The 10,449-nt window shown below is 34.3% G+C and overlaps 1 protein-coding gene across 1 annotated transcript; it reads left to right on the top strand.

Moving 5' to 3' along the window:
* The first annotated feature begins 5,724 nt into the window (after positions 1-5,724).
* Positions 5,725-10,226, top strand: LOC146540239 (farnesol dehydrogenase-like). Its single transcript, XM_085197726.1, has 6 exons — positions 5,725-5,973; positions 6,571-6,736; positions 8,483-8,624; positions 8,933-9,062; positions 9,137-9,262; positions 9,825-10,226. The coding sequence occupies exons 1-6, from the start codon at positions 5,842-5,844 to the stop codon at positions 9,867-9,869; spliced, it is 741 nt and encodes a 246-aa protein (XP_085053852.1). The 5' UTR covers positions 5,725-5,841; the 3' UTR covers positions 9,870-10,226.
* The last annotated feature ends 223 nt before the right edge of the window (positions 10,227-10,449 follow it).

The following is a 10,449-nucleotide window of genomic DNA, read 5'->3' as shown; positions in this document are numbered from 1 at the left end:
GTATAAAAAATATGCAAATAAGTTATTTGAATATTTTTTTACATTTTTAAAGTGTTATTCCACGCTTAGGAAAGAAAAATATTTATTAAGAAAATGTATAAAAAAATTTACGTACGGACTCTTCTTGGACGGTTTCCAAAGAGCCGCGGCGCGGGTTCAAATCCCGCTGAGTTCAATTTTTTATGTTTTCCTAATAAATATTTAAAGTTATGATCGTATACATTATCGTGGCTTAAAGGAGTAGCGTCTGATTGTAAATCTGATGGTTGTAGGTTCGTTTCCAGTTGTGATTAAACCGCCTCCGCTTCTCAACACTCATTCTCTAGAATTAAGGTAGAAATTGTTATTAGGTTCTTTAAGCTTATACAGTACTAGCGGCCCACTCGCGGTTTCGCCCGCGTGAACTATGTTATTATTAATTTCTGTCTCCATGACTACGTCCTAGTGACGTTAGCAAAATTTGAGACTCCTAGCATTTATAGTAACGAAGTTTCATACAAACTTTCGACCCCAAAAACAAACTCCTCAGAAGTCGAATATTGCAAATTCCCGTCTTAGCGAGCACCTACGTCCTATAAATAACTCCTATGCAAAATTTGAGATTCCTAGCACTTGTAGTTTCTGAGATTTCGTGATGAGTGATTTTATATATATAGATAAGATGTAAAGCTGAAAAAACATATTTCCACATATAGCAGAGTAAAGAGAATCTAATGTTGAGGCACACTAGCCTTCTTCAAATAATTCATTCCTTAGAGTGGGAATCAAACTGGAGAAAAAAAAAAGAAGAAATAAACAGTTAAATAAGAAATAAACAGTTATATTATACCCCAATTTAAAATATGAATCTACAACCATCGATATTAAATTTGATATACGATCCATACAAAATAGATAATAGTAAGATAAACCCGCGGGGATTCAACAAAAAAGGTACGAGATCGAAAACGAAAGGGCTGATACAAAATAAATGTATGTAATGTCAAATACCTTAAAGGATTTATGTTTCCCGCCTCGGGGAGCAGCGACTTACTGAAACTTAAAAGCTCTGTTTGGAGGTAGTTGGAGGTAGGTAGGGTATATTTATATAGGTAGGTAGATACAAGGTATAAGGATCTTAGAAGATATAGAAAAATCTGTTAAATAGAACCAATTATTCATTTTTTGGGCAGCTTTTGATAGCTACTATTATTTAGTTTTACGTAGTACCTCCCATACAGGATAAAAGAGTCATAGTGTTTCTAAGATATTCCGGGTAGAATGGCGTAACTTAACACCATGGTTTGTCTTGTTACCAAAGCGAGGAAATGAAAATTATTCATTCTCTCAAATGCCAATGTTGTGTTTACAATTGGATGATGTGCCGCTTTGCTAATACGGCCTATGCTAAAGACTTTTTTTAGCTTCACTGTCACTTTATTTTTTAGTACAGCAAGATATGCAGGGGGAACCTGGGAACCTAGAGGAAGGCACTCTGTTCCCATTTTTACTTTTACTCCCTACTTTAAGCCGAACTCTTGAGGAAATGAAAATATTAAATATATTATTTCCTCAAGTGGGAATCGAATGCACAGCCTGACACGTTTACAGACGCACGCTTGTGCCACCACGTTTGGCCTCATGAATTATTTTTGATATTTTATACAAAATGGTTAATGAATTATAATTTTATAAATCTATACTAATATAATAAAGCGGAAGAGTTTGTTTGTTTGTTTGTTTGTTTGTTTGTTTGTTTGTTTGAACGCTAAGATCTCTGGATCTACTGGTCCGATTTATATTGTTTTTGTTTTGTATGATAGCTGCATTCTTCAGAAGTGCTATAGGCTATTATAACATTACATTACACATATAAACTAATATATTTTAAAGTACTTTCTAATTTGACATGCAATTTATTCTGCCATGTTAATAACAACCGTCGTCGCTACGCGACCGCGTTCGTTGCCGCGTCATTTTGATATTCATTCTTATGAAAATAAATATAATAGTCACTTTTAACATTTCATCTAGATTGAAATTATATTTCTATAGAAATTATATTCTTATATTTCAAGCAGGCGTAGCCGCGTCCGGGTCCGCTAGTAAATAAATGTATTTAATATAAGTTTTTGTATTTATTTAAGCAAAAACTGAACTACGTTGCTTTTTAGTTCTTTTTTTACTAAAAGTAACATGCAGGAGTGATATATATTTATTCCAAATATAAGCTTACCCTAGAGAGAAAATTCAAATCGAACTTGCGACCATCTCACATAGACATTATTCTACAAGGTTGAGGTGGTGTCCACATATTGCGTCTATTTCCAGAAGCCGCTCAACTGAACAGTTGGAGCGCTCAGAACTCAATAGAAGCTTGTATTTATTCGCAAATACAAGAAGTTAAGCTGCATCGAATTTGAATGTCCTTTGAGAACACTTTGCGTTTTAAAAGTACTGAAAGTGGAATATTAGAGCGGGTTTTAGTGCCGTGACTTTTATTGTAAGATTTATTGGCATTGGTGTATATATATATCCCATAAAAACCGGTCAAGTGCGAGTCGGACTCACCTATTGAGACAATTTCAGGTAGAAGTTCTACTTATAAAAAGTTAATATTAGTTTGTTAATAATTATGAGCTTCACACTGTATAACTAACATCTTGTCCACGTCACAGCTAAGTTAATTGACTCGTTTATTATCATTTTTCCTGCACCGTCTCCTCGTGAACGTTTGTTAAACTGAGATTTCCTTGTCTGCGAGAATTTTTGGAAAATCTAATAGCCTTGGCTTCCAAAGACAAGGGTTCAAATGACTTAAACATGGTTATACATTATTACTACTTTTCTCTATCTTATGAAAGAGAGAGAGAGACAACGTGTTGAATGGTAGCTGCATCAACACAACCACTTTTTAATATTTTTTTCTTTATAATAAGTGTACTAATTTTAAATTGAGGCTATATTTATAAGCCTCTATAAAATAACTTTATTATGATCCCATATAATTTTAATTAAAATTCAAATATTGGACGAATATGAAGTAAACAATTCAAAATTAAACACATCGCTTATTAGGGTTCCGCACCACAAGAAAAATGGGAACCGTTTCTTTGTATGTTCTTGTTTGTCTATCTCTCTGCCTTTTAACATTATTTTTCTCACGATCGGATGAAAGTGTCAATATAAAATTAAAATCTTATATTCAGATCTGCAAGAAAATAAAAAAATCTACCCTTAGAAAATAAAAATAAACTTTTATGCATCATTTTTGTGAGAGCGACTCGCACTTGACAGGTTTTTATTAAATCATAAATGCATGAAATATTATACTGATGCAAATTTAAAGTAAACAATGCTTCCGTTAAAATATGAAAACAAGTTGATAGTTGAAAAATTAAAATAATAGACAGAGTGACGCCGTTGTGGCACGTGAGTATAAACGTACGACTTAAAACGGTTATGGATTCGATTCTTTTTCAGTGGGCTAATATATTTCATATTTTCGTTTATAAAATATTCTCCTTCTGGTAACGAGGAAATGCGTTGAATTCCGCCACTCAACACTTAAGGCTCCTCTGTAATTGGCGGAAAGTGGGGAACGGAAGTGTCTTAATGGGAACGGGGCGCTTTAACAGTAGATATTCAGGCTCCTTCAGCAAGATAGACACCTTGTTGAATGTGGAATATATCGTGAAACTGAAAGAAAAGATAATGATTGCCTACTTTCTTGTAGTGCAGTGGTCCCCCACTCTTCTTGTTCAGCAGAACAATCTGCCATATTAAATTTTAAACCCCTTTCCTCAGCCAATTTAACCCAAAGCCAACGGTATTTCCCTTAATCAGTTACTAATGAGGGTCTAACGTGCTGTGATTCACTCTATCTAACAGGAAGTTTATGTACTCCTATAATTAACACGCTATATAACTGACAGCAGTTATATAGGGTGTTTTATTGGGACATAAACTTTATTGTAGTGACTTTGGTGTTAAAATATGGTTTAGTCGTATAAATATGAGTATTTTGAGTAGGTATATTATTTTTATAATCATAGATTCTGTGTTAAAAAAGATTTAAAAAAAGTGTGAATAATAAGAAAAGAAGGAGGTGCTCGGTTCGACTTTTAGGACATAGTATCGCTAATATTGGATGAAATGTAACGTAAAAAAAACATGAGGGCTCGGCTTGTATGAAGAGGATAATGACAGTAGACAAGGCTAAAGGGGTATGTAGTGACCACAGCGTTTAACGCTCTAATCTCTTTTGCTACTTTGTTAAATAATAGCAGAATAAAGCGGAAAAAAAAAACAATATTTTCAATGACAAAATCCTTGATTTCGCTAAAATCTACATCCTGTAGCGTACTATAGGTAAATTACGTAAGTATTGTTGTTTAAAATAATTATTATAATTATTTTTTATATTAGGCATCACAAATAACGAATAATAATAATAATTTTAAAGAACAATATTTAGTTAATTTACCTATACCTACAGAATCATATAATATGTTATAATAACACGGCAATTTAAATAGATGACTGTCATTATTCCCATGTTCGATTATCGCGGAGGAAAATGCTTAATTAATTAGCCCTAGTGAAGTAATAATTAAGATTTTCAGCGTATGAATAACAACTAATACTACGGTTGTGGATTCGATTCTCACTTACGATAATAATTGTTGTAACGAAGCAAAGCGCGGCGTTGAGTTCCGCCACTCGACACGCAACGTATGGATAATTGGAGAACATATTAAGCAGAACAAAAAAAATATATAAATGTAAATTTTGCTTCTATGGTTTTTTCACCACGAAACACACTACTAAAATAAAAACTAAAATAAAATAAAAGAAACAAGCATTAATTTAATGTGTAATAATAACGTGAACACTAAAAAATAATATGACATAATTGTTTATTCTATGAGAAACATTCAGAACTAATCACACAATATTTGTCTCGGCTAGAAATCGAAGCTATGACCTCCTTGACCGCCTTGACTTCCCTCTCCTTGACTAATTACCAAAAAAATCAACACATCAATTATATATATTTAGAGGTGTACAAAGATAATAAATAGCATGTTTTATTATGTTGTTGTAATAGTTTCTTGGAATTATTCATTTTCGTTTTACCTAAAACTAATATTATTAAAAAAGTGGCCAAGTCCGTTATGGCTTCGGCTACCGAGGATTCCGTAACAATTTGTATGAAACTTAATTATTTCTGTGCCCCAAGGGGCCGTAGACCTCAATATTTGATCCCGTAAGGAAAAAAAACAGGTTAAGTGCGAAATTTTAAAACTGTAGGTCCATGGGAAGTAACCTATAAATTTTTGTATTACATTTTTTTAAAATGCAGCTAAATCGAAGCGATTTAGCTGCATTTTTTAGATAAGTGCTCGTATCTTGGAATTACACTGTGGTTCAAGGGACCATTATCCTCAATATTTGATATATATCTTAGCTTGATACCTTCACGTGATCTCGAGGTAAATGATCTTGACAGATGGATAGATGGACAAGTGGTCCTATAAGGGTACTTTCCTTTTTTTACCTTTTGAAGTACGGAATCCTACTGAATACTAACTTCCCATAACATAAAAATAAGTTTAGGTGAAGCCGGATTTTGCTCGCTAGTTATTCATAGACGAACAAATATATTTACCTCATTTGTAGATGATTCAATGCAATGTAATTATAACACAAATTCCCAGGCAACTTAAGAAGTAAAGGATGACGACGTGCACTCCATTCGTCCTCTAGTTCTTGCATATATTGGTTGTCACGAGTTACATGAAATATATCATATAAAATATATATTTATTATATATAAAATATAAGAAATATATTCAAAACATGGATCGTTGGATGGGCAAAGTGGCTGTGGTCACTGGAGCTAGTTCTGGCATTGGGGCTGAAATTGCCCTTCGTCTTGCCAACATGGGGCTCAAAGTGGTCGGTTTGGCCAGAAGAAAACATTTGATTGATGTAAGTGTTAATTTTAATAGTTATATTGCCGCGTGTGTTATATTATCTATGCGACGATTGTGCGTTGTATTTCGAATTCATCACATATTACTTAATGTTATTTTCATACTCAACGCCGCGCTATCTATTAATGCAGTGGCTTTAAGTTCCGACAATTTACAGGCAGTGTCTTGAAAGTTGGCGGAAAGAATGGAATGAAATGTTTTAAAACTAGGTTTTTCGGTTTCACTGCCTACTCTATGTTTTAAAAAAAAAGTTTAATTAGCTGCACGCTGCATCCCGCACACAGCAAGGTAGGCAGAGGGAACCTAGTGTTAAGACACTCTGTTTCCCACTTTCTGCCGAATTCTGGAAGCATTGCCTGTTCAATAGTAGAACTCAACGTCGCGCTTTGCCTCGACAACAGAGCGAAGAAATGGAAATATAAGCGTAAATAAATATTTCACTTCCTCGAGTGGGAATTGAACCCACCACCGTCGCGTTACAGTCACACCTTGGCGCCGCTGCAGCACGATGGCTTCATTTTAACATGGCACATATATATCATATTCTAATGTAACTCGTAAATTTCTAACAAAATTTTAATATTTCTTGCAGCAATTAGCACAGAAAGTGACTGGTAAAGGAAAAATTTATTCACAAAAGGTAGATCTTTCAAAAGAAGCGGAAATAAAAGCAGTTTTCGAATGGATTGACTCGGAACTAGGGGGCCCTTACATTCTTGTTAACAATGCTGCCTATGTATCTCCGGGATCTATTACTGGTAAAAATTATTTATTTAATATATTATCTATCCTATATCTTATAAAACAAAGTCGCTTTTCGTGTCTGTCTGTTGTTTCTAACTCTTCTTCTTCTAAACCAGCCAACGGATTTTGATGCGGTCTTCAACATTAAGTCGAGTGTTTTTCGTAGAAGGTTTATATATAGTTTATTATTTGTACATTCCTATGTAAATTAACATAAATACGATAAATGTGTATAAAGTCCTACCCGTTGAGACACTTTCGCGCATGCGCTACTCTAATGGTAAGTACTACATGAAACAATGTACTGGAGTATTGTTCCTCTTAATAAGATCTACAAAAAAGTCCGCGAGAGCATATTTTTATCTTTTAAGGATAACGTGTAGTGATCATATTTCTGTCTAAAAATAGTAATTTCAATATATTTTTTATTGTGAGGGATATTTTTACATAATGGTATTAATCCTTATCCTTTAAAATACTTTATTAATTTTCTACGTTAAACGAAGATAAAATTTGCTTTTTACAATATTTCGAAATTGTGAATAGTTTTAGAGAAAAACGCATTTAATTGTTGACACATCACGCCGTTAACTCATCAGCTGTGCCGACTCAAGTTTTACTTATGCCTTACTCTCAGCATATAAATAAGTATGTTAGTTACGTTGGCCATTTAATGTAGATGAACTGTCTTTTACTGTTTTTTCATTTTAATAAGTACTTTAGAAGTTGTTAAAATACTAATACATCCTTGCTGCGAAACGCGCCTCGCGACGTTTTGCTTATTTATACTCAAGCGCGTGATGAGCAGTCATCGGTGGTTCAGTGGTAGAATGCTCGCCTGCCACGCGGGCGGCCCGGGTTCGATTCCCGGCCGATGCATTCTATTTAATTTTCCTCACAGGCAGCCACGTAGTGCCTACCCAACCGGTGTAGCTGTTTTAATAGCATTAACCACAAGCTCGAAAACAAACCCGCCTGCCTCTATAGCAAAGAAGATTTAGATGCGTTTCACATATTGGATAATTTCAGTTAAATGTATTATTTCAGCGCGATATATTTGGTTTCATATTTTTTGTATTAGTTATTAGTAGGTAGGTTTTTCTTTTTAATTTCTTCCGTTTAAAAATAGTCATTAGTAGCACAGATTTAAAATTACGGTACCAACTAAAAAACCCTTGCTGTGTAAAACAATTGGAAAATCCTTATTAAAACTACGAAAATGCGGATTGCATTAGGGTTTAATTAATTTTCACATTATCTTAAGTGCTTTGCAAATATACATTATATGAATAATTCAGTAGTTAAAGCGGGCGAAGCCGCAAGGGGGTCGCTAGTATATATATAAAAGGACTTGTCTTCATATATAACATACAAGTAGACCATTTAAAATTAGACTTTATGTAAATGATATAAGTTGGTATGTTAATTACAATATTACATTAATTGATTTTTATTATTTGATTGGCCTGTGTTGATTTTTGTAATTAAGATAGATATATATATATAAATCTGACGATAATTAATAAATGAGTGATGAAACTGCTTGACTAAGTAAGTTTAAATTTAGTCTTATTTTTCACCTTCACGCTGTATCCCGCTATGTGCGAGAGTAAGTAGAAGAAACCTAGTGTCAGACATATTTAAACTGCATTTTTTTTTCCATTACATACGTGTTTACATTAAAAATTTTACGTGAAGCCTGTCATTACAAAGTCAGGTTAAAAAAAAAACAATATATATTTATATATCTTTAATTACAGATTATGGAGATCAAAAAGTAAGTGACGATGCTGTAGCAATGACGGTAGATGTAAACATGAAGGGGCTCATACTGTGTACGCGGCATGCAGTCTCTAGTATGAGGAAACGGAACGTCGAAGGTCATATTATCAATATGAATAGGTAAATATAATACAATAATTGATAATTGTAGCCAATATGACACAGTGGCATAGTGTCTGATTGTCGCTGATAGTTGTGGATTCGATTCCTAGTAGTGGGATTTATTTGTTTTCATTTCTCCGCTTTGACCATCGGCCATTCGATCGCACGGCAGATATCTGTCCGTATCTCGCAGATAAAAGGTAGGCAGAGGGAACCTATTGTTAAAACACTCTGTTCTACACTTTCTGATTTTCTCCACACGATTTTTGGAGATATAGCGTATCCACTTCCGTCCACTTCCCAACATAATAGTCCTTTTGTTTCAGTGTGACCGGTCACTACATCCCAGTCTTCCAGACCACGAACGTGTACCCGCCGACGAAGCATGGACTAACTGGTTTCAGTATTGCCCTCATCAGAGAGCTGGCTAAATATAAAAGCAAAATCAAAGTCACAGTAAGAATGGAATTAAATGAATTGAAAATTGAACACATTTTTATATGATTTATTAACATTTCAAAATATTACAGAATCTCTCTCCCGGCGTTGTTGGTACTGCTATGCTTCCTCCTGAATTTGCAGATGCACCACAATTGGAAGTAAAAGACGTCGTGGATGCCCTCATCTACGTGCTTTCTACACCACCTTCAATTAATGTAAGTTTAAACTACGCTGTAGTTTGTATATAGCAGGCAGGAAGGAACCTGGTGTTTGTATATAGCAGGCAGGAAGGAACCTGGTGTTTGTATATAGCAGGCAGGAAGGAACCTGGTGTTAAGACACTTCGTTCTCCGCTTTCTGCCGATTTTTTCGAGACATTGCTTGTTTTTCATTGCGTTAGTGGTGGAACTTAATGCTAGAATTTTGCCTTTGGACCAGAACAAATATATGTAAAAAAAATAATAATTCATTCCCCCGAGTGGGGATCGAACCCACATCGCGTTGCAGGTCACATCCTTGTGTCCCTGCACCACGACAGCCTCGCCTTAGTAAATGCTTATTAATACTTTATGTATAAGTTGCTTGTTTTTAAAATAAATAAATAACATTTTTTTTTCATCTGACCATAAGCGCAACAAGAGAATAATTTATTGTCATTTTCTTATTCTAGTTAAGAGCAGATAACAAAATAGTAGAGTAAAATTTTCGACCAATTTAAAACATATTATAACTTATTTATCTGTTATTGATATTAATATACCTGTTATTTTATTTCAGATCTACGAACTTGGAATTAAATCCATAGGTGAGGGGCTGTTGTAAATTTTACAACTACAACAAGCTTAAAATATAAAATCAAGATGAGAAAATTAAATTTTTGATTAAGAAAAACCCTCATTCCAAAAATTACTACCTCTAATATCACTGTTTGTAACTCTTAAATTGCTTATCCTATTTTAAAATAACCATAGATATAAGAATCACCCCGGTAAACAAGGTTTTCGACAAAACCGCACTCAAATCGATTCATTCATTCACGAGTTGCGGTGGTTTAGATAGACACACTAACAGACAGACCAATCTTATAACACTCCTCTTTTTGCGTCGTTGGTTAATAAATTATACCTTTTTGACATAACGCAATAAAGTACATGACAGAAATAAACGATTTTATTTGAATTTCCTGTTTATTTTTGTAATATAAAATATATTAAAAAATCAGCTTCACGCTGCGACCCGCACACAGCAGCAGCAGGCAGCAGGACCCCCCTGCTGCCAGGCAGAGGTGGCAGTGCTTGGATACTCGGTGAACCACTTTCCGAACTTCCGAGGCAAGGAAATTAATAAATATTAATTCATTCCACTGTGTGAAAATCGAACTCACAACCGTTACGTTTAGAGC

Source organism: Heliconius melpomene, chromosome 2, assembly GCF_056956725.1.
Source record: "Heliconius melpomene rosina isolate 202511_hmr_F chromosome 2, ASM5695672v1, whole genome shotgun sequence".
Classification (NCBI taxonomy): Eukaryota; Metazoa; Arthropoda; class Insecta; order Lepidoptera; family Nymphalidae; genus Heliconius; species Heliconius melpomene.
The sequence above is the reverse complement of the archived record's forward strand: the minus strand, read 5'-3'. Positions and strand labels throughout refer to the sequence as shown.

Bases quoted from the DNA above. Each gene is read 5' to 3' on its own strand.
- LOC146540239 (XM_085197726.1), top strand. From the start codon at position 5,842: ATGGATCGTTGGATGGGCAAAGTGGCTGTGGTCACTGGAGCTAGTTCT. The intron at 6,737-8,482 runs GTAAAAATTATT...CTTTAATTACAG, and splicing joins ATCTCCGGGATCTATTACTG to ATTATGGAGATCAAAAAGTA. The intron at 9,063-9,136 runs GTAAGAATGGAA...AAAATATTACAG, and splicing joins AAAGCAAAATCAAAGTCACA to AATCTCTCTCCCGGCGTTGT.